The sequence below is a fragment of the Mastigoproctus giganteus genome, chromosome 12 (genome assembly GCF_048544385.1).
Source record: "Mastigoproctus giganteus isolate SK-2022 chromosome 12, ASM4854438v1, whole genome shotgun sequence".
NCBI lineage: Eukaryota > Metazoa > Arthropoda > Arachnida > Uropygi > Thelyphonidae > Mastigoproctus > Mastigoproctus giganteus.
In genome coordinates, this window is record NC_143586.1 from 121,658,927 (window position 1) to 121,683,945 (window position 25,019).

Here is a 25,019-nt window from a genome sequence, read left to right on the forward strand (position 1 = left end):
ATGATGAGAAAAGATCTATTTCCGAATGAATCATGGAAACTTATTCAGAATGTAGGATATCAACCTGTATTAAATGAATAAATCTAGTCATTCTAGCATAAACAAGGGGAAGTTAAAAATTATGAATATAAAATGTCCAACACAGCAAACAAAAAATTTATCTATGGATACACTATTAAAATAAAAACATTTTTAAGATTAAAACTAAATTATTCTTGTTTTATAAAAAAGAGGCACTCCCAAAAATAAAGTAAAAACAAGTTTCTCTTAATATTTTAATCATTTTTGCCTTCATAAGTGAAGAAAAATACTGTATATGTTATATAGTTAAGTTGAGTTCATCATGCTAATTAACCAACCATTGGTTAATAATGCAGATTAATGCTCTGGCAAGTGACACATTTTAAAACATTCATTCATCTTTAATCTCAACACATCTTTTATCTACACGTAATAAATAAAAAGGATATATATATATATAATTTTTTCCCCCTTTTAACTTCATGCTTTAGACCTCAGCTAAGTTTCAAGCAGCATATGATTTCTATACAGTAGCCTGCTGGCTTGTTTAGTGAAGTAACCTGAGGGAGAAAAAGTATATTAAAAACCATTCCTGGAAATAGCAAAAATTGGAGGTTGAAATCTATAATGATAAAAAAAAGAAAAAGAAAAAAAAAAAGTTAAACTCAATCAAGACATTGCTTGATTCTCCAAGAAATTCTCACCAATGGAAATGGTACTTAATTTCCAAATTCAGAGTAAATGAGTAAAACACTGTCCGTAAGATTATTCTATTCAAAGGTGAAGAAAGCATTTATACCATTCATCTACTCTTGTCTTGCTTTTTCCAACATCCACGTTCATACTCTCATTCTCTCGAGAATAATATATCTTTCTTATTTAATACATATGGAAGAACTTTTTTATTCTGTTCTCCCTCATGTGAATGTAGATTTAAAAAAAAAAGTCCAAGTACACAATTTTCGGGACTGTTGTTTTAAATAAGGATATCTAGGCTGTATTTAAAAGATCAAATTGATCACTTAATGTGAAATGGTTGGAGTTAATCCATACATTAGGAAGGTTTTTCAGCTAATATCTTGTGTTTGGGGTTTAACGGTTCTATCTTCACTTTCAAATGAATTTCACCTTTTCTTTTAATGACGGCTGATGTGGATTCCAGACCAGCCTAGTATAATATATAACATATATACATATGTTTTTAATTTCAACATTTTATACTATTCATTAATTATTTGTAATGCAATATATCAAGATGAATTGCTCCCATCTTTTGCAACTTAAAATTATTAAATTAATATTTACAGGATGAAGTAACAAATCCAGCAATGTCCAAATCCCATGGATACCAGTTTTTGATTTTTTTCCCCTTCAGCTTTCAGACAATATCACAATTTATAGTTAAGGATTAAAAACAATAGGTCACTTAAAATCAGTCTGTAGGCGTACGTCTCATCACACACTGTATACCATGAGAATAAAAATATAAATGTACAAGGCAATGTTATGAGCATAACATATTATGGCATAATATGTTATGAGCTTGAAATTCACTATAGAACTTGGGTAAAAATACACCATTCTTTGCTCCTAATAGTGAACTACAATTGTAGTATAAAAGGCATCGATTTAATTGTATCTCATATTGTGACTACCTTCACAATACGAGATACAATTAAATAGTGAACTCATAGTGAACTATGATTGTAATTCACTATTATGAGCAAAGAATGGTGCATGTTCACCGAAGTTCTATGGCGCCTCTGTAGCCAGGTGGGAAGGAGCAGCAGTATGTAGCACACGCTTCTTGATTAGACCCGGGTTCGAGCCCGTCACCACCAAATACGGAGGATACGGAAAGGTCAGAGAATGACCACCACATATCACCGGAGTAATATGGCCTTAGTTGCTAATGCTCCTAAAAACCAAACAACAAACAAACAAACAACCGAAGTTCTATAGTGAATTTCAAGCTCATAACGTATTATCCATGTGCATTTATATTTTTATTTAGTATTACTTTGTACACCTTTTGGCATCTCTCATATTGTGGAATTAACTTCATAACTGGGTTGGTATGATTGCAACACCAGGACCTGCCCACCACTGATGATAGGCCAACAAGCCTTGAAACAGTGCCAGCTGGGTGATGGTGCCCACTGAGAATAAGTAACAACAGTCTTCACCATTAATGAAGTGTTACTTATTTCAGGTAGTGCAATATATGGTAACTCGTTGTGAAGGTAGTCACAATATGAGATACAATTAAATCTATGCCTTTTATACTACGATTGTAGTTCACTATTATGAGCAAAGAATGGTGTATTTTCAACAAAGTTCTCTACCATGAGAATGGAATTGGTAGTCCCAGTGAATGGTCTTAAGCTACCTATTGTTTTTCTTCTCACAATACTTAACTATTATCATACAATGTATGATCAAAACGTTCCAGAACTTAACTTTTAGTTAAACAAATATATTTATAGATAATTACCCATTAGATTTTACAAACTTAGTTTTTTAACAATTTTCATTAGGCAAAAAAAAAAAAAAAAAAAACATCAATGGGTCCCTTTCTTTGACTGTGTTTGCCATTACAGCTGCCATAACTTCTGCTTCGTGCAAAAATTAAAACAAAATTAGAAAAATCATTGGACACGATATAAAGCGAGTAGTTTTCTCCACTTTAATTTTTTTTCTTTCTTCTTTTGCTGGTGTTGTATAAGATCCTTCCCTGCATCATTTGCTACTAATAATACTAAAATTGCTGTCTCTTTAACAAGTTCTTTAATTTTGAGAAAAAAAATAATAAAAAGTAAAAGCACACATGGCAAGGTCAGGTAAATAGAAAGGATGCTGTACGACAGTTATAAAGCTTATCTAAAGGTATTCAGAAATTGCAGGAGCACAGAGTAATTTTCAAATTTTCTTGCTGACAAAATCAGATCTGTTCTTTCTGACTGCATCTCTCCCAAGTGCTTAATAATTTCCACGTAAATGATGAACTATGCCTTCACAGTCAAAAAAATAATTTCAGCCTAACTCTGAATTGTTATAGGCCTAACAAATCTTACAAGCATAATGAGCAATTGTGCAGAGAAATAGAGTGGGCCAGTAAATCAGAATGTCATGTAATGGGGGATTTTATCTTTCCAAATATTGACTGGAACTTGTGGATTGGTCACTCGCACACTAGCAAGACTTTTGTGGATTTATTGGATGACTGTTTAATACAGCAACATGTTCGAGAGGCAACCAGAGGGAGAATACTCTTGATCTGATTATCAGCAGTGATTCTTCATGCATTAAGAATTTGCAAATAAAGGAATCACTAGGTGGCAGTGATCACTGTGTACTTATGTGGGATTTACTTCAAGATGTAACTACCATCAGAGGTAGGGGGAAGGGTTTTTGCTTTCGTAAAGGTGACTACAGTGGTCTAAGAGGGGTTTTTAAATTCAATACAGTGAGATCAACTGATGATGATGATGTTGCCAACGGTGAATTCTAAATGTTGGAGGGTACAAGGCTTTTGATACCAACTAAGAAATACTGTTCAAGGTTTAGGCCTAAATAGTTGTCAGATGAATTAATGAGGCTCGTGGCAGAGAAGAAAAATGCATGGGATGCATATAAATTATCACCCAACACAGAAGCCTAGCAGATATAAGCTAGTCTGTAATCAAGTCACAGAAGAGGTGTGGGCAGATTACGAGAAATATTTGGCAAAGGTTGCAAAGAAAAACAGCAAAGAGTTCTTTACTTATGTAAACTCTAGAAGGGAAGGGATGAATCAGATTGGTCAATTTAACACAGATGGTTTGACTAATGATGATCATGATCATGTAACTGATAAACTGAATGAGTATTTTGCATCTACATTCACACATGAGGAGTTATTCAAGGAGAGGAATGCCAGAAGCTTATCAAACTCTAATAGGGAGTTAAGTGATTTTGTAATAACTGAGAGCAAAGTGGAAGAGAAATTGTTGAAGTTAAATATAAGGAAGGTACCTGGGGTGGATGGGATCTATCCAATTGTATTAGAAGCAGCAGTAAAGGAAGTAAGCAAACCCTTAGCCATAATTATGAAAGCTCCTTGGACTCAGAGGATGTCCCCGTGGACTGGATGCCCTGTGGTGGGGTAGTATCCTTTGCAAGGCTAGAGCCACTCTGTGTCCTGGAAATTTATACACCTTGAAGGATTACTTTTCAGACCACAGTGTTCTTGTCTGGTCAAAATTTGATCAAATAACATATAAAGTTCAACAAGGTTGTTCGTAGGGATCCATTACTCGGCCCCTACATGTGGACAATGGTGATGGATGAAATTTTAGCAGGTGACTTGGGCGACACTACTGCCATTGCCTACGCCGATGATTTGGTATTGGTTGTGTCAGGCAACTCCAGGAAAGAAATTGAGGAGAAAGGTAGTATAACCTTGAGCAAGTTGTTAGATTAGAGTGCCCTTCACAAGCTCACCATTTCTAAAGAAAAACAGTGACCTTGTTATTGAAGGGTAGGCTAAGCCATTCTAGGCTGCCAGTTATTAAAAGTGGAGGTGTCTCTTTGAGGAACGTCTCTAATGTTCTGTACCTGGAAGATCGTCTCTTTTTCACAGACCGTGTAAAATATTTGAAAGTAAAAGTTAAGCATTTATATGCCAAGCTCCATAGGGTCGTCAAGGTCAAATGGGGAATAAAGGGCATGCTCTAAACATGTTATACGAATGTGTTTTTGTATCCATTCTGACGTATGCTTCCGGAGCTTGGTTTGACAAGATGAATTAATGAGGCTCGTGGCAGAGAAGAAAAATGCATGGGATGCATATAAATTATCACCCATTTGATGAGAAATATGCAAGATGTTTCACAGTACAGAACTTTTAAAACTCAAGTAATTTGCTCACAGCTAAGTCTAAAACTGAGACTATCCATATAACTCTCACACCACGAGACTTTCGCTCTTGAGTTTCGTTTTACAAAGGTGTTCAGGTATTAGGTAGTGCTCGGTGGTGGGGGTTGCTTTCAATTTCCATCATATGGTTGCTGGGAATGGCAGAGAAGTTTGTATTTCTGCCCTCCAATCTCGACAATAAATTTTAAATTCTGGCCCTGGCTGAACCAGTTTGGCTTGGTTCCCTCCAGTCTGTGTGAGTGCGGGGCGTTGTAGACCAGTCCTCACGTTGCCCTCAACTGTTATAATTATTTGGATATAGGATCTGAATCAGAAAGAAGTACTTTTTTATTAAATGACGGTTCTCTTCCAGAATTCTTTTTAGATAAAAGTTAATTTAAATTGTTTTTAGAGTTTATAAATACGGTTTTTAAAAGAAGAGCCGCAATTTTATCTACACACTGTATACCTCTGCGAGGTTTGGATGGAAACTGAATGCTTTGGACAGTGTTATGCACTGTTCAGCTCCTTCAGACTAAACTGCCATGGCTCTTCTTTGCTGGTCATGCCATGCACTTCTTCGGTTTTATTCAAAATTTTAATATTGTTGTTTTGATTGTGATGTGACTGTTCAAAATTTAATAATTATTGTAAATATAATTCATTCTACCGTATGAATGATATGTAAATATTGTATATTGTTACATATTTATTATATTTACCCCCTTTTATTGTATTTGTTTTATTTATATATACATATTTTTTAAATTTATAAATAATCTTTGGGTAGTAATAAATTTTAGTGAATGAAATTAGCACATATGGACTTCGGTCCTAACGGTGCCTTTTAGGGAAGTGCCTAACACGTCCGTGTCCAAATTGTTGCATGTGGTATTAGTTTACTCAAGGTTAGTTTATTCATGTATTTATTTCATTCATTCATTATTCTTTTCTAGCATCAGTCTCATTTTCAAATTTCTGCACTGTGTATACTATATGCTAATCATACATAGTTCACTAAAATATTATTATTATTTATTTTTTTTTTTTTAAGTAATCAACATCAAATACTAATATTATTCACTGTTTTCCAGGGTATTTTTAAGTTGTCTTATACTATATATATATAAAATGGCTCACCTTTAGGCAGAGGCAAAAGGTGGAGGATCAACTGATTGCATGTATTCAGTTGCATCAGCATCATAATATGCTAATGCTCGGAATTGCCTTAATTCAAATACCATGCGCTCTTCCATAGTTGTAAGTGTTATTCCTAGGTCTTCTAAGTTGGGCAGTCCAGGAATTATGGTATCAGAAATGTGATCCTAAATGTTTATGGATGCAAAAATTTTGCTATTAGTTCAAATAAATTTTTATTGTTGTATTGTAATTAATAATTACAGTAAAACACTAAAATGTTTTAGTTTTTTTGTACTGTAATTATTAATTACACTACAAACTTTTACAATTTCATTTAAAGTAGTATAATGTAGAGGCTATGCTAATAGTCTTCATAATATAAGTTTTATGCTACTAAATGAATCAATTTCATATTTTGAGGGCCCTACTCAGTGTTACACTCACAAATTTAAATTAAAGCACTGCTCCAAAGGGATAAGTATGATAATGCCATTTACTTGAAATATGCTGATTTATCTTCCCTAAAGTTTAGACATCTTTTAGTGCTGCTTCATCAGCAGATAAATAGGCACCATGTATGACTGACAACCCAATTGATGAGAAATATGCAAGATGTTTCACAGTACAGAACTTTTAAAACTCAAGTAATTTGCTCACAGCTAAGTCTAAAACTGAGACTATCCATATAACTCTCACACCACGAGACTTTCGCTCTTGAGTTTTGTATTAAACTGATTTAGTATCTATGCTGGTTAACAAATAATCTAATTGAATTTTTCTCTTTCTTTCATATTTGAAGGTATCTATGGTGATATTTTTAAGCAGTAGATGGGTCAAATACTATGAAAAAAAAAAAAAAAGTTGTAATGGCATGAAACCACATATAAGCAATGTAAATGTGACAAAGTTTTTAAAGGTAAAGTGGTTAATAACAATTAGTCATCTTGACCAATAGGTTTATGTTCAACTTCTGACAGTATACTATCACAAGATAGCATCAAAGTAGAAATAAGAAAAGTAAAGCATTTATGAATTAATTTGTAATGTTAATAACACTATGTACAGGGTAGGAGATTCTGTCTTGCACCCTGTACAGTTAGTAAAAAGCTTCAATCCTGATTAGTCCTGATCACCGGATTCAACATGGAATTGAGAGACATTGCCAATTATTAAATAGCTCTATTGTGTAAAGTTAATTAATATACTTTGTATACAATAAAGGTCACTTGAAAGCAATTCATGTTGTTTAATTAAAGATATTCTAAAAAAAAAATGATTTTGTCCTTCTCTCAACATATGAAACTATTTATATTCCTTTTCTTTTGTGAAACAGTTGTGTTTATATTCCAAGGTGCAATCTAATCTAAGATTCAAACTGTTCACCATGTTTTCATATAGATATGGGGGGGATCTGTTTTTCTTTCAAATCAAACTACTATACTTTTATTAATGCACCTCTTGTATAAATAGTATCATTTATTCTTTCTTAAACATCTTGAATGCCTTTCTCTTTTATTTCATCTGATGATGCAAGTGCAAGTACTGTAAAAATCACCTTTAATAAGATTTTTGGTTGCAGTCTTTTTTTTTTTTTTTTTCCTCCTGTCTTTTATACAAGTTCCACTAATGCAATTGCTAATGTGAAGCTATCATACTTATTCACTTTAAATAGATAATAAAATAAAAATAAAATATAAATTTATATTTTTTACCCCACTTAAATATTCAGTCTTTTACATCCCACTTAAAATAGTCAGTCTTTTATTTTAATAATATCTAATATTTTGAATTTCCATGAAATAAAGTAAATACCATCTTAAAAGATCACAAGTTGTCTCATTATTATATTAAAAAGTTTCCTTTACTTAAAAATCTGCCAATTGATTTGACTTGCCAGTTTCCTTTCTTTGTTTTCCCCTATGATCATGTAAAGGAATGAGAAACAGACTATTTCAAATGTCCATGACAATAAATCACTAATTAGAAAGAGCAAAAATTCACTAAATTGAAATACACAGTAATATCCTATTACTATAAATATTGTTCTAAGAAAAATTTCACCACAGCAAAAGTATTTTCAGATTTTGGACAGCTTCTGCTTCCCTTATTAGTGGTTTGTAAGTCTTATCTGAGTGAAGAAAAATTTATTGTACTGATCAGAACTTTTTCTGTGAGATGGCATTTATGAACCAATATCCCCCCTCTCCCCTGAATGGAAGGCGTACTGTTCGGAATAAATAAGAAAAACAGATGGAACCTTATTTACAATCATGATTTCAAGTCATTTGCTCCAGAAATGTTCCTGTGCCGACTGAGCTAGCCGGGTTGGTAAAGTGCCTGCATGGCAACCCAAAGGTCACGGGTTCGAATCCCGCCTCGGGCATGGATCAGAGTACAAAATGCAAAAACTTTGGGAGGTGCAATATGGCCACAGAAGCTGATGCGCCAACAACTAACAAAAAAGGAAAAAAAAAAAGTTCCTGTCTGCTGTCCACACTTGTTTGGCACAAAAAAAAAAAAAAAAAAAAAAAAAGTTAGAATTAGTGATCTAATTTAATTTTAGTGCAATATGAAATCATGCTTCAGATTTTGCTAAAATTGAATTTGTAGCTCATATACAAGACATCTAGAGTGGCTACTTTTAAGAAAATTAGGGAGTCCAGCATAGCAAAACATTCAAGAATTGGCAACTATTGTTCTTTGGTTGCCTTGCATTCAAGTAAGCAGTATGACAGAGCCATAATTTTTTTTTATTGTACTCTAAGAATAAGGGGACTTTGTTAAAAGGCATCAATTACTATTTTCTATACAACTGATTATCAAATATATAATAGAGTGCCTGTTACTATTTTTGAACAAGATTAGCAACACACTTATAATTATCAAAGATTACTCGGTTTCTGTGTGTCATACAAGAAGCATTAGGATGACATAATGTATTTACCAAACATTTAAATTTAGATGACACAACTTTCATCCATTTGTAACTACAACCCGGACATGTGGGGTCATAGGTGTCCAGAACAATTTTAGCAATGTTGTTCTCTCCATCGACTTGGTCCACGTAACTGAAACCCCCAAGAGCTGTCAACAAAAGTTTTTCTTTGATTTATTTCTCCAATGACAATTCCAGAAATCTCTATTAGTTATCATGTAAACAGGAAAAAAACACACAATGAAATTAAGCTTAATTGTATGCACATGTTGAGTGGTATTTCTCACATCAAATTATTGAAATGTGCTAGATATATGACAGATGGCATTATCTCCAATAGTTACACAGATTTCATGAAAGTGAAGTATCTGGCTGGTGTTGATTGGGTAAGTATGCAAAGCAGTGTCAAACATAGCACTTCAAATGTAAGGCTTTCATGTTATTGCATGGGTTGTTTTGATTTACATTTTGCTTGCCAACAGATCTGAAGCATGGTAGAAAAGGTTTTATTTTTAAAAAAATAACTAAAAACATGTTTGTAATATAAAAAATGGATTTTTCATAGTTGAAAATGAAGGTGGTGTGAAAAAGTGAACAATTTTGATTTATTTATTTTTTTTTGAAATGGAATGGTGTGGACTTAGACCCCTGCACCTGGAGGAGTAACAATTCTTTGTGTGACTGGTTCTAGGTTAAGAAGCCTAAAGCAAAAGTGAGTGGTCATTCTGAACCATCACAGGACTGTTTCTGTGATGGTTCTGAATGCCTAGTTTATCAACTGATAAATAAATTTTCTTTATTTATTTATCAGATTTTCTTCATAAGAGTACATCAATGCCTTAGAGAACATGGGCACTTTGCACATGGAGTACAAGCAGGTAGGCCCAGAAGCATAACACCTGATGTTGAGGAAAGGGTGTTAGAGAGAACATTCTGTAGTGTTGAAAAATCCTGTGGTGTTGAAACCAAAAATTAAAAATGTATTATCTTATGTTTAATAAAACCATCCTTAGCAAAGGATTCATACAAACTAGTGCTCCCATAGTCAATGGCGGATCGTAACAGAAAATGTGCATTATATCGAAAAGTGGCCCTGATGTTCACTGGGACTTTATTGCTTATTTTAGTTTGTACTTTTCACCTTTAAATTATTGACCATTTTTGAAACACCATGTATATACTATTGTCAACCAACCCATCATGTTATCACAATATTTTACTTACAGTCAGACAGAGAAACAAACAAAAAACAGACAAAGAGTTAAAAATGTCTCATAAAAGTTTCAATTTCAGGCACATGAAAATCTCACTTTGTGTGCCTTTTCCTTTGCAAATTTTGTCGTCAATTCAACCAGATCACGTGCTGATGCCTGGGTATGTTAAATTGATATAGTTGCCAAGCCAACTAGTCTCTTTTCCAACATTGCAATGTAAGAGCATATGTAAGTTTTTATAAGTTTAGAGCTTTGAAAAACTACATTCACTACTTGCCACTGATACTGGAAGTGTGAGAAGGATCCTTAGAGCAATGGAAACATTATGCACATTAACCAGGAGTTTTTGTTGTAGTGTGAAGAGAAGTACTTCTTGTGGCGGCATAGACTTTGGAAGTCTTCTGGCAATTGCTATAAGTTTCCAACACAGATCTTCAGCATAAATATCTTTGTTTCCATTATGCATTAATGATTTTTCCAAATTCTTTTTAAGTCCTTAAGTACATCTTCAGTAGATTTTTTTCTTTATACTGTATATATCATACAGGAAGCCAAATAGGGAATTATATTGTTGTAGCTGTTGGAATCTCTCTTCAATTGATTGTATGGCCATGTCTAAAACACATAATAGAAACCTACTTTTAATTTCTGCTTTGGATCTTATGGTGCCTCTTCTTGGGCCTCATACTCAAACTGCCATTCCTTTCTCCTGTTTCTAACTTGTTCTGTCTCAGAGTTTGGTAGTATCTCTAGTTCCTTTGCAATCTCAGTAGCATCTGTCAAAACTTGTTGAAAACCATCATCACACCTGCAGTCCACAAGTTAATTCTTAGTTACTTGCAACTGTCTTGTAGCTGAATTTAAATCAGCTTCCTTATTTTTATTATTATTATTAACTACATGATGCAAGGAAGCCTGAGGCTTATGCTGCACCAACCAAAAACAAAAAAAAAATTCCCGAGTTACCCTGATAGAGAGAGAGAGAGAGAGAGAGAGAGAGAGAGAGAGAGAGAGAGAGAGAGAGAGAGAGGTAGAAAGGAATCACCAAGAAAGAGAAGAATGATGATATCCAGCTCAGGACCCTGGGTGTTCCAAGCCCACACTCACCAGATGTGAGCCCCTTGGGTTTTGTAGTAGCTTGCTTGTAAGATTGACTTCAAAAAGGATGTTGTAGCATGTAACAAGGGATACCACAAACTTGAACTTACTAATTGCACCAGCAAGGGACTTAGCTTCAATTCGGGAAGTATTTCAACATGAACCTGTTAGTCTTTTATCATCAAAGATCTCTATTAAAGCATCCTACATATTATCAAGATGATATCTCAGTGGTTTCAAAGCATCGATCGGACTCTCCCACCTTGTCTCACTCAATAGCTTAAGAGTTATGCCTAAGTCTATATGGCTAGTTAGAATTTGTCAACAATGCAGAGAAATAATTATAGATCTGATGAACCAAAATGAAGAAACTAGTTGCTTCCAGACAATGCCTAGCAGCATTATTGACTACCAAGCTTAAAGAGCGTGCATTGTAGGGCACAAAAAAGGCACGTGGTTTTATGTTCAGGACTCTCTTTTGTACGCCATTTTCTTTACCTTTCATGTTACTCCCATTATCACAACCTTGACCACGCAAATTTTCAATTGGTAATCCCATTTGCTCAAGCTGTTCAAGAAGAGTTTCTGCTATAAAGGCACCTGTAGTCTTCTGTAGTAGAACAAATCCCAAGAAATGTTCTCTTATGATAACTTCAGGCTCAGACATTTCATCATCTGATGGTTTGATTACATCAACAAAACGTACAATCATTCTCATTTGCTCAATATGACTAACATCAGGTATTCAGTCCAGAATAACTGAATAGTATTTGGCTAAGTTTGTATGCGTTAAAATTTGCTGCTTTATAGCACTGGCTAGAAACTGTATAAGCTAATTTTGGATATCTTTTCCTAGGTAGTGAACCACTGTTTCTTGATCTTTAACTCTAAGAAATGTTCATTCATGATAGGATCAAAAAGGTCTAGATATTCTACAAACTTTAAAAAATTTCAATTGTAGCATTGTACAACTTTTCATTTGTACTGCGGAATGACAAGTTTTGCATGCCAAGAGCTCTGACGAAAGCAATCAAGCACTGCAAGATTTGTTGCCAATATTCTTCTTCTTGCCTAATTTTCTGCTGGTTATTAGCATCAGTTGTTTTTCCTTTAGATAAGCACAATTCAAGTTCACGCCAGGCTTGATAGTTTTCTAAATTATCAGTATTCCGCTTATGAGAAGAAAGAATTGCTTCAATGTTCTTCCAGTCTTTTGAACCTGTTTCTTGTAGAGATGCTGCATCATTTTTTTTGCTGAACAACTTACAGTAACTTGCAAAAGGTGTGGTTGAATATATCAACCACTGACGGCACACTTCTTCACCATTTGCAAGTCTCCTCTTGTAGCGTATAGGAGAAAATCTTCTGTTTTTTGAGTGGTTGGAAAAATCATGTGATACAACCTGCTGTGGTCCATGTTGTATTATAAGCTGTCGCAAATTATCACTGCAACAGTAGGGCCGTTTGGCAGGGTAACTGTAATTCAAGTCAGGCACAATACCATCTTCCTTTGCAGATTTTGCAGTACTCTCATTTTTCTTGACATCCTCTTTTTCCTCTATGTGTTTTCCAGAAATATCACCAATTTGTGAAACATCTGTCTTAGAGTTTATATCATTAATAGTAGGAGCACCACATTCAGCTCCCCCAGTGCTGGTTTCAAAAAGAGTACAGTCATATTCATGTTTTTGTTTTGCTTTCTATGTATGAAGGTATTTCAGGAAGAACCCCACTTGCATTTTTTGCCTTTCGTTTGCGGTACTGGGCTCTAGAAGGTCGTTTTTTATCAGCCATAGCTCACTAGAAAAAAGAAATAAAAATATATGGGATCACTGTGATCGAAATTTAATTCAGTTTTTTTTTTTTTTTTTTTTACGAAAACCCCAAACACGAGAGGTATTAGAACCTATAGCACTTAGTACCATGCTTGGATTGGAGGTTGAGAAGACAAAAGAAGATATTTGAACTCTGTAGACTGCAATTTTCAGGAAATCTCATATGAAAGAAGGTTGTTCCAGAAAACGGCAGTTGAACGAACAAATGAGGAAGATGAAAAGTTGGTTCTGTGAGTTTGAAGTTGGACAGTAAATGGATGTTGGCTGGTGGCAGCAGCACGTGTTCGGACTGTTTTGAAAGAGAGAGCTGGAATTATAGAAGCCAATTCAGAAGAAAAGTGCTTGTGCCAACAGAGATTAGAAAATAAAAATAAATATAATAATAAGAAATAATACAAAAAAAAAATGGATAATACAAATCAATCAAATTAACTATTCATTGTGAGTAAACAAGAAAATATCACAATGAAGGTGTTACAAATAAACAAATCTCTGTCATCCAAGCTTTGCATAAATGCAAATCGCCTGTAATATATGATATTCCATTGTATATTGAGTGTAAACAGTATTATTGCTGTATTGTCATTGTTATATTCCTCCTCTGTAAGGTTCAGGAGTATTTTTTTTAAAGCACTGACCATGGAAGTATCTGTAAAAAAGCATTGCAGCAGAAACAGTACGTTTATGAGAGTGAGTGGAGAGATTTTGTTAGAGATGAGTCATTAATTAACCTAACTGCCCTGTTCCGAATGGAATCTTGAAGCCTGAGAGATGTTTTGGGGATGCCGCCCCAGATGTGGGAACAATATTCCATGGTAGGGCGGATTTGCGATTTGTACAGTGAAAAGCTGTTTGGAAGAAAAGTAACGTCGAGAGCGAAAGAGAAAACCAAGTTTTTTAGATGCAGAGGAGGCAATATTTGTAATATGCTTGTGCCAAGATTGATTAGAAGTCAGGGTAATCTCCAAAAGAGATATATCAACTTGCCTAGAAATTGGAGTGTCACCAAAGATAAGCACAGGAGCAGAAGAATCTTTTTTGCGAGATATAAGATAAGACTAAATTTTAGAAGGATTGAAATCAACTAAGTTGTCTTTGCCCCACTGGAGAATTACCTGGAGATCGGCATTTAAGGGATTGGTAGCGGATATTCGAGGAGTTGAAGCTGATTGAGCAGGGCAAGGTTTCTCAAAATGGAAAATGGAATGCAATGTGCTATCATCGGCAAAACTATGGATAGGATTTCAAGTCAATGGAAGAAGCCCACTAATATACAAGAGGAAAAGAGTGGGGGAAAGAACTGAATCTTGGGGGTGGGAGGACACCAGCATTAGTGGAGAAGATAGAAGACAGAGCACCATCTACCATCACCCTCGGTGAGCAATCAGAGAGAAGCTGTATAACCAATTACAAAAAAACAGTTGGTAAACCATATGATGGAAGACCTTTATGCCAAACATGATCGAAAGCCTTTCAGATGTGAAGAGCAACTGCTTGCATTTCACTGATTTTTTCCATTGAATTTGTCCATAAACGGGTAACATAAGCCAGAATATCACTAGTGGATTGACACTGACGGAATCCATACGGGCGATGGCAGTTCAGACAGAATGTTTCAAGGTAGTTTAAGAGTTGGTGGTTAATTGATTTCTCCATTACTTTAGAAAGAATAGAAGTAATTGCAATGGAACGATAATTGGATGGGAGGGATTTGTCACCTTTTTCAGGAACTGGCTGGATATGAGCAAATTTCCAAGCAGAAGGAAAAACACCTTTGGAATACGAAAGTGAAAAAAAGGTTGTAAAGAGCAGGAGTAAATTCAGGAGCACAGGTTTTGAGAATAAGTGGAGAAATACCATCAGGACATGGAGCTTTCTTAGCATCAAGATTCTTCAAAATCCTTCTGACATCCTTTTCATAGAAGACTACAGGAGGCATTGAAAGGAGCGTGTTGGGAATAGTGGGAGGTGTTTTACCGAGATCATTACATGAGTTGAAAGAAAATTTGGATGCTAGCGATCAGCTTTATTCTTGACTGAAGTGACAACAGAACCATCTGGTTTTGTTGTCACTTCAAACTCCCACGACAGAGGTGGAGTTGTCACTCCCACGACAGAGGTTGGAGCAGGGATGGGCAAAAGTTGTAGCTAATAGCTTTGGCAAGAGACCAGAATGCTCAGTTGTCTTTAGAGCAAGAAGCAAGTTTTCTACTCTTAGCCTGTTCAAAATCTAGTTGGGACTGATTAATAACTGCTTTACAATTGTTGCAAGCTTCGGTGTAGGCAGAAAATGTAACTGAAGAATTAGAAACAAGCCAATTATGATATGCAACATTCTTGTCTTGAACAGCCTTAGCACATTTATTGGAAAACCAAGGTTTAGATAATGGTCGAGATTTTAAAGTGGAGTGTGGTATAAAGGATTCCATTCTTACAAGAATAATTTCACTGACACGATCTGAGCAAACGTTGACATCAGAAGTTTTGAAACAGTAATCCAACTAAGGAAAAGAAGAAAAGAAAACTCGCAGGTCATCCCATTTTGCATTTTTGTAATGTCAAACAACATGAGGTTGGGAATAGCCTTTAGATAAAGGTTCCATTAGAGAAGAGACAATCACCAAGTTGTGATCTGAGGTGCCCAAAGGACCACTCACTTCGACTGCGTACTTAGAAGGGTTGTTTGTGAGAAAAAGATCAAGCGTGTTGGCTGTATGATTAGGATTGTCCAGTATTCTTGTAGGTAAATGAACAATCTGTGCAAGGTCATTAGTAATTGCAAAAGCCTCAGAATCTCGACCAGCTGGGTTGGTGTGACTAGTGGAAGTCAGCTGGAGTTGTTGTGAACATTAAAATTACATCACTGTGAGGAAAGTTGAACTGGAGAAAGTCATGTTGCAGAGAGAGGAAGTCAAAGAGCTCCAAGTGATTGGTGGAGTTAGGAGAACGGCAGAGACAAGATAGATGAATTTGACACAATGAGGTAAAGAGATTTTAAGCCAGAGAAGATCGAAGAGAGGAGATTCCAAATTACCGAGTCTCTGACACGGAATATCGGAACGGACATATGCACAAGTAGTACCTTTGAGGTGAAAGGAATCATACAGCAAATAATTTGGGCACATGAGATGAGCAGTGGTCGAATCAACCGATAAATGAGATTCTGTCATAAAAAGTACATGGGGTTTGGCAGACTGCAAGTGGAAATGGACATCGTTGAGATTAGAATTGAGAGCATGTATATTTGTGAAATGAGCTAGGAAGTGTTTGGGAGGTTTAGATCTTTTCAGAGATAAGCTTGCTCTATTAAGTTTAACAATTCATGGTGTATTCAATAGTAAGAAAAAGCGGGAAATAATGAAATTTTTGGATGTGGCGTACAAATGGTAAGAATATATCCAGATCCTCGACATAACATGGCCTCGACAATGCTCCCCACATACCCACTATTCGGACTCCCACCAGTTACTATCTGGCAGAGTAGAGATAGCAAGATTATACACTAGCTGATCCAGAAGCCTCCTAAAGAGTTATCAATAGGTTCGGTCTGGTGTACTAACTAGCGGCCGGCCTTCGAACACCATTTTAGAGCTGTATCCTCAAAAGGTAAAGAAGATTGGATTTCATCATGTCCATCATAATCTCAAAAGACAAATTATACTGCATGATGGAAGAGATGAGGGAGGGTTGACCAGAACTTATTTCTGGAGATTAAACATGGTTTCCACTACTTCAAGCTTCCAATAAGCAAAGTGGTGGTATTGCACCGGTTGATGAGAGCCCTCTACCACCTAGTATTGCCTGGTAACACAGAGGGGCAGCACTCCTCCATGTGGTGTGGGCACCATGCCTCGACCCCTGCTTACGTTGCTTCACACCTAGGTGGTCACCCAGAGTGTGCTTGTGAATGGGGTTATATCCAGGATTAATAACAGTCCCATCATTGTAAAGGTGCAAGCAGAGGATTTGGCTGTCACAGACTGTCCGGACTTCGCCGAAGTTGGGTCCACTTGACTTGAATGTCACCCGAATATCGGTTCCATCAGCACTTTAGACTCCATTGTAGCAAGTACAGCTCGTCTGGCATATCTGAGAGAATGTCTATGACAACCTCAAGGACTCAAGTTTAACAGTATTGTTAGTGTTGAAAACAATAAACTGGTTATGACTACCAATGGACTATAAACTATTATGAACAATGAACTATTGGCACCTCCGTAGTCAGGTGGGCAGGAGCAGCAGCAGTGTGAAGCACACGCTTCTTGATTAGACCGGGTTTCGAACCCATGACCACCAAATATGGAGGATGTGGAAAGGTCAGGGAGTGACCACCGCATATCCCCGGAGCAATATGGCCTTCGTTGCTAATGCTCCTAAAAAACCAAATAACAACAATAATAACAATGAACTATTATATTTTTCTGCACCACTCTGAGGTCTGTGCCCTAGGAAGCTGCCTAGTTGGCCTAATTGTAGTGCCGCCCTGCTCTTCCATATGTTAGAAAAGTGCAGCAGAACTTACCGTATTTCCCCATGTATAAGACGCACCTGAATTTTGGGGCCAAAAATTTGAAAAAAATTGTATTACATAAAGTTATTGCACTCAAGTTTTATTCATCATAAAATTCATACAACTCATCACTGTCAAAACTCCCATCCATTAGCTTGTCCTCATCTGTGTCTGATGACGAATCACTGTCTTCATATATTGCCTCGTCCTCAGTTCCATCTATGGCATTTGAAATGCCGCACTTCTTAAATGACTTGACAATGATCTCAATCTTGATATTATCCCAGGATCTTTTCACCCAAGTACAAACTTCTCCTATAGTTGGTTTCTTCACTCTTCCTGCTGGTATCAAATTGTCCTCAGAAGATTTCATCCATTGGTTCCATTCGTCTCTCATGGCAGCTTTGAAGGGTTTGTTAATGCTGACATCAAGTGGTTGGAGCTGAGATGTCAAGCCTCCAGGTATGATGGCAAGTTTTGTTTTTTGCTCTGCAGCAATCTTCTTTGTATTTTTTGTTATGTGTGCCCTGAACTGATCAAGCACCAATAGGGCAGGTTTGCGTAAGAGCCCACCTGGTCTCCTGCTCCAAACTTTCTCAAACCAGATCTTCATCCCATCCTGATCCATCCCACCCTTGTGCAGAACGTGGACAATCACTCCTCGAGGAATGTCTTCTTTTGGCATTGTTTTGCGTTTGAAAATCAGCATAGGAGGCAGCTTGGTTCCGTCAGCACAACAAGCTAGAACAACTGTATAATGGCTCTTTTCATGTCCACTTGTCTTCACAGTTACAGTTTTCACCCCCTTCTTATCAACAGTTTAGTTACTTGGACATCAAACTGAAGGGGGACTTCGTCCATATTTACAATCTGTCCCAACTCAAACTGATGTGTCTTCCGATATTGAATGACAAAAATGATGAAATTCAAGGACTTTCTGCTCATAGCTTTCAGGCATTGTTTGGGCAAGTCTGGTGCGTGTATGCATGCTTAGTCCATTCCATTTCATGAACCTGAAGCACCAATTGTGTCCTCCTTTGAAATCAGTAACTTCTTTTTCATCAGCAATTCTTCTTGCCTCATGCTGAACCATCTTTGTGGACACAGGAATTCCAATTGCCCTTTGCTCCTTAATCCATATCTTAAATTCCCTCTCTAAATCAGGCCATTTTGCTGACTTGCCTCTAATGGCATTCTTCTGCCGTGGCTTTTCAGTAGGGTTTCTTCTTCCCGTAGCCAGTCTCGGATTGATTGCTCAGTTGGAGGAGGCCCAAACTTACATTCAGCAGCACGATTTCCATTCACTTTTGCAAACTGGATCACTTTTAACTTGAATTCAGCACTGTACGAAAATCTTTCCTGAGTCATTTCTGGGCAGAACATGGCAAAATGTAACCTAATATACTGGTAACAAGTGTGAAACAATAAGCGCAAAGAAAACAAGCATGAAAAAGCGGGAAATGCAAGTAAAAAAAAAAAATCTACAACTATTGTATAAGACACACCCAGATTTTAGACCACAAATTTTTCGAAAAAAGGTGCGTCTTATACATGAGGAAATACGGTATTTGAAAAATTTTTTTTTTATTTTTTTAAGTAATTTGGGGCATAATTTCATTAGAATGGAATTTTGGAACCAAGAAATAACGAATTCTCCGGAGAAGTCTGTTTTTACAGGATTTTTCTAGATTACATGGCTCTAATCTTATTTGCTAATCACAGACTCACCCGTTCTAGTCTTTCCCAGCAGATCTCTGGATACTTCATGAATTTTTCCATTAAAGAAACTTTTGCCCTATTAATATAACATGGAATGAAATGCCTTTAATTTTACAAAAATAAAAAAGTAAACACTTCAAAAATATTTTTGTGTGAGATTAAAATATATTCAAGGACAAACAATAGAGTTATACTTAAAACCAGAAAATTTATCTATAATGTCATCATTTCCAGTACTACAGTTCATTTAGCATAATTTTAAACATTTTGTGAGAGGAGAGGAGAAAAAGAAAAAAAAAAAAAAAAAGGTAACCAGTTTTTGCATCTCTTCAGTTTACAAAATGTAATCTCCAATCCCCCAAAGTATTTGTTTTGCTAATGTAGTGCTTGACCACTCAAGTGAGTTTACAAACATACGCAGATCTACCTGAACTACATTATTTCCAAGGAATTTTTTTTTGTAAACACTGAAAAACTATTTAGATAAATGTCTTTAGAAAATAAAATTTCCTATTAATTTTTTCTTCAATTTTTAGACATTAATATATGCATGTAAAGTGCCGTTTGTCTTCTCCCTATCCATCCATTCATAAGGCCACATGTAATAATTAGACCTCCAGTGGAATGATTTTCATAAAATTTTATGGTTGGCTCTTTTAGAAAGATTTTTAGAGAGTTCATTGAAATTGAACTAATAGAAACTAGCAATTATTATTTCTTTGTTGTTGAGCTTGAGAATAAGTTCTTGTGACCGAAGTTATCTTTTGTAATGGTGATATTGCAAAGACAGCTATCACTGAAGAAGTGGTAAGAAAATACCACAAAATGGTTCATTTCATTATGTACTTATTTCCAATTCAAAAATAAACATAATGCAGAAACTCCTTGCTAATCCAGTTAATCTGGATGTGGGATAATATGGATCAAAATACAAAAAATTATATTCATAGTTCAGTACTTTGAAAGACACACAGGATTTAAGAAGGCAGATGAGTCACTCTGACTGTATGCTGATTGACTGCACAGAGAGAGAGAGAGAGACGGAACATACATTATATTGTCTTGCATGTTGTTCAGTAAAGTTGATGACTCTGAGTTGGATGAACGCTATTGCTTATATCGCTTCATTTGTGTACTTCTTTATAAGTACGGATTCTAAATAATTTAAAAGTGGAATAAAAAGACCACTGATCGACACAGTTAGAAAAATATAAAAAAATAACACTTGCTGCATTAAAATTGGGTCAGATATATCAAGGAAATTCAAAACATCAAAAGGCTTGTTACAAGCGTGCTGTTTATCCCCCATGTTATTCAAGTTGTACCTGTAAGTGACTCTGGAGGTTTGGTCCCAAAGATGCAGACCAATGTGTGGCTCAAAACATCTACCTTTCAAACCTTTTGTTCGCAGATGACCAGGTACTGATTGCACAGGATGCAAAGTACATTGACTATATGTGCAGAAAGCTATTGGAACAATATAGAGAATGGGGTTTCACAAAAAATTTTAATAAGACAGAATATATGAATTCAACAGGAGACATTTTGAGTGTAAAATGGAGCAGAGATAAAAGAATGTGAAGCAGTTTAAATATCTAGGAGGTATCGTGCAGATGGATGGTTCATCTGAAGATGAGATTACAAGGAGAATTAACAAGGGAAGAAAGGTCTTGGGAATGTTGAATCCAATATTATGGAGCAATAAGTCTCCCAAAAACCAAATGATTACTATATAATGCAATTTTTCAGAGTATCTTACTATATGGATCTGAGATTTGGACTATAAAAGAAAGGCAAAGGAAGAAATTGCTAGCTGTCAAGATGGATTTTTGGAGAAGATCAGCCCAAAGATCTAAGCTAGAACGAGTTAGGAATGAAGACACAGGCAATGGACAGACACTCAAATAAACATCATCGACAAAATAGAACAAAAAAGATTAGAATGGTATGGACAAAAAAGTAATGGAATGGACACCCCCTAGAAGGAAAAGGAGAGGAGAGAAAGACCTAGAGCACATGGATGGAAGGAGTGAGAGTGGCTATGGAAAAGAGGACATTGAAGAATGAAGCCTGGGAGGACAGAAAAGAGTGGAGGAACAAAACTGAATAAAAAAAAAAAAAAAAAGTTAGGTCGAGGATAACCGTTGATACAATGGAGAAAGCCAAGAAGAAGAAGAATAAAAAGAAAACACAATACTTTAACTACCATTACCAAGCTCAACGTGATAGATCAACTTGAAAATAGTGTTCCTGGGAAAAAAAATTGCTGAAGAATTTGGTAATAGCCAACAGACTGTGTCAGATATTAAAAAACAAAAATAATCTATAAAGGCATTTACTTTAAAATTCAATGTGGAGAGTGATAAAAGCAGGATATCAAATAGACAGAGATTAAAAAAGCCGAGTGTTGCTGGAAGCAATTACATTTAAGTGATATTCACAACAATGACCAAGTGGCATGGCATGCATGGTGTTGAGCTAAAAGCAGTGGCAGAAGAGTTTACAAAGCATTTGAAGTTACATAATTTTACTTGCAGTTCAGGACAGCTATGGCAATTTAGACAAAAGCACAATATCACTAAAAAAAAATTTGTGGTGAAGCTCTAAGTGGTGATGTTAAAGGTGAATTTAGAAAAAAAATTAAATGAAATAATAATACAATCAGGTCTTTGTTATTCTCAAACATATAATGCTGATGAAACGGGACTGTTTTGGCATGGTCTACCAGAAAATACACAAGCCTCTCGTACAGAGCAGTCAACACTAGGGTGAAAAAAGAGCAAGGAGAAGTTTTCAGCACTTCTTTGTACCAATGCAGATGGAACTCATCGGCTAAAGTCTGTTGTGGTTGGCAAGGTGAAGAATTCAAGGTGAAGAATTCAAAAGATTGTATGTGCATATTGCCTGTTGTCTATTCCAACTCACAAAATGCTTGGTTCACACAAGAAATTACAAAGAATTGGTCCATGACCACTTTGTAGTTGGTTGGTTGGTTGTTTGAGAGCTATTGGCGCAAGAGCAGCTTAGGCTATAATGCACCTAGTCTAGGTTAGAGAGTTTCATATTTCGACATTTTCCATTTTTCTTGATATTGTTCAGAAGGAAGCCAAGATTTTGTTTTGTAATTATGTTGCTTTTTCGTAAACGTTATACTATTAATTTTTATGTGTTTTGGTAGTATCCAATTAACTTAAGGAAAAAAGAAAACATCGGTAATATGTGGCTTGTTATCTAAAATTGTTTTTAAGTGTTAGGTTGTTTTGTGCATTCATCATTGTTTGAAAGGCTCTAATATGTTCTGAAATAAATCTTGGACAGTTCACCATGAAGTGATGTACAGTGAGTGAACCTTGAAAGTTCTGGCATTGAGGAGGGTCTTCACCTCTGAGTAGGTAAGAATGAGTCATATGGATATGCCCGATTTGTAATCGAGCAAGGATCACTTCTTCGTGTCTGTTGAATCGGCAGCTGGTATTCCATGGCCGAAGTGTTTGTTTAATTACACAAAGTTTATTAGTTTGATCTTGCCAGTGTTGTTGCCATTGTTTTAAACTGCTTTGGTGGATTAAGGACTTGTTTTTTTTTTTTTTTTTTTTTTTGGTAGTTGTTGGCGCATCGGCTTCTGTGGCCATATTGCACCTCCCAAGGTTTTTGCAGTACTTTGATCCAAGCCCGAGGCGGGAATCGAACCCGCGACCTTTGGGATGCCGGGCAGGTACTTTACCCACTCGGCTAGCCCGGTCGGCTTAAGGACTTGTAATCGGTATATAGTATTGAGCGAAAGGCATAGTCAGAGGTAGCAGCTTCTCTTGCTGCTTTATCTGCTCTTTCATTTCCAGTTATTCCTGTGGCTTGGAATCCAGCAGAATCTGATCTTGTGATTATTTTGTAATAGCTTTGATACTGAATATTGGACCTGTTGTAAAACTGGATGTGCTTTAGTATTGGCATTCTGCAAGGCAATGACAGAGCTAAATGAGTCAGTGAAAATTATGCTGTCTGCTATCTGTTCATGTTTAATTTTGTTTGCGGCCATCAAAATGGCTTGTAACTCAGCTGTAAAGATATTGCATTCTTTTGGAAGTTGTTGGATGAGAGTACAGTCTTCAAAGTGGATCACAGCTCCTACACTAGTCTCTGTTTTTGAGCCAGCTGTGTATATGAAAGTGTGATGTTTATATTTTTCTTTGTATGCTGCATGTAGTTGCTGGTAGTTTGTTCTCGGGAGATTTGTTTTCCCCCAGGATTGAAGATGCGGGTCATATGCAGGTTGAATTATAATCCATGGTGGAATGATCTGTGTAGTCGTAGTAGCTATGCGGTCATGATTAAGCTCTCAGCTTAATAGCAAATCTTTTAGGCGGATGTTGGCAGGTCGGTTTATTCGTGGGTGAGCTTGGTATAAGTTTTCCCAGTACGACGAAAACAGAACCTCTCTTTTTGGATGATCGGTGATGGATTTTATCTTTACAGCATAGTGTAATAATAAGTTCTGTCGTCTAAGTTGTAGTGAAGGTTCATGGGCTTCTGCATATAGACTTTGTATAGGTGAAGTGCGAAATGCTCCAAGTACCATACGGAGCGCACTGTGATGTATAGGATCTAACCATCTCAGTGCACTTGGTCTTGCAGAGTCGTAAACAGGTGCTCCATAGTCCAGCCTGGAACGTACTATTGCTCGATAAAGTTTAATTAGTGTATTTCGATCTGCGCCCCAAGTTGTTGCAGAAAGAACTTTGAGTAGGTTTAACTTCTTGATGCAAGAATATCTTAGTTGCTTAATATGTTCAAGGAAATTCAGCTTCTTATCTAAGAGAAGCCCTAAGAATCTTATGTTTGGTACAACTGGGATCATATATCCGTCTAGTTTAAGTTCAGGATCAGGGTGTAGGTTTCGTTTCTTAAGAAGTGTATATATGCAGTTTTTTGTGTGGTAAACCAGAAGCCATTTGTTTGCACCCATTTACTTATTTTATTTATTGCTCCTTGCAGCTGCCCTTCTATACTTTCAATGTATAAAGTGGTATCAGTGGGTTTTGGTACATGTTCAGTTATGGAGTTTATTTTGATAGCAAAGAGGGTTGTGCTCAGCACAGACCCCCTGAGGCATGCCCTCTTCTTGGGTGAAGACTTTTGAAAGAGTATTCTGCAACCTAACTTGAAATGACCTGTGGCATAGAAAATTTTAAATATATTTAGGAAGATGTCTGTGTAAACCAAGGTGATATAGGTTTTGAATAATTCCATAATGGCATGCTGTATCATAAGCTTTTTCTATATCGAAACAGATCATTACGTGGTGTTCTTTTCAGGTAAAGGCATTCTTCACACTGTTCTCTAATTTGATAAGTAAATCTAGTGTTGAACAATTTTTCCTGAAACCATGCTGTGATGGATTGAGAAGGTTATTTCTGTTCAAAAACCAAGTTAAACAAGCACTGACAATTTTTTCCATAACTTTTCCCAGGCAACTGGTCAGAGCAATTGGACGACAGTTGTGTGGGTCAGAGAGATCTTTCCTTGATTTTGGGAAAGCAAGAATTATTGCATGATGCCAACTGTCTTGGAAATTGGTTTTCTAGGAAGATTCTGTTATATAGTTCTAGTAATGCCATTTGGGATTGATCATCGAGTTGCTTTAACATCATATA

At 36.1% G+C, this 25,019-nt stretch overlaps 1 protein-coding gene across 2 annotated transcripts in view; it reads right to left on the bottom strand.

Moving 5' to 3' along the window:
- Positions 1–261: 261 nt before the first annotated feature.
- The window catches only part of ND-39 (NADH:ubiquinone oxidoreductase subunit 39), a 285,839-nt gene continuing 261,081 nt past the window's right edge, over positions 262–25,019 (bottom strand). The window contains exons 9-11 of one of the 2 annotated variants that reach the window (XM_090386829.1): positions 19,378–19,444; positions 6,058–6,242; positions 262–581 (exon numbers count right to left, since the gene is read on the bottom strand). In XM_090386829.1, the coding sequence (XP_090242955.1) occupies positions 6,060–6,242; positions 19,378–19,444 (250 nt within the window). In that variant the 3' untranslated portion in view covers positions 262–581; positions 6,058–6,059. Of the gene's footprint in view, positions 582–1,045; positions 1,190–6,057; positions 6,243–19,377; positions 19,445–25,019 lie in introns of those variants that run through there. The other variant, XM_090386830.1, reaches the window with a different exon arrangement.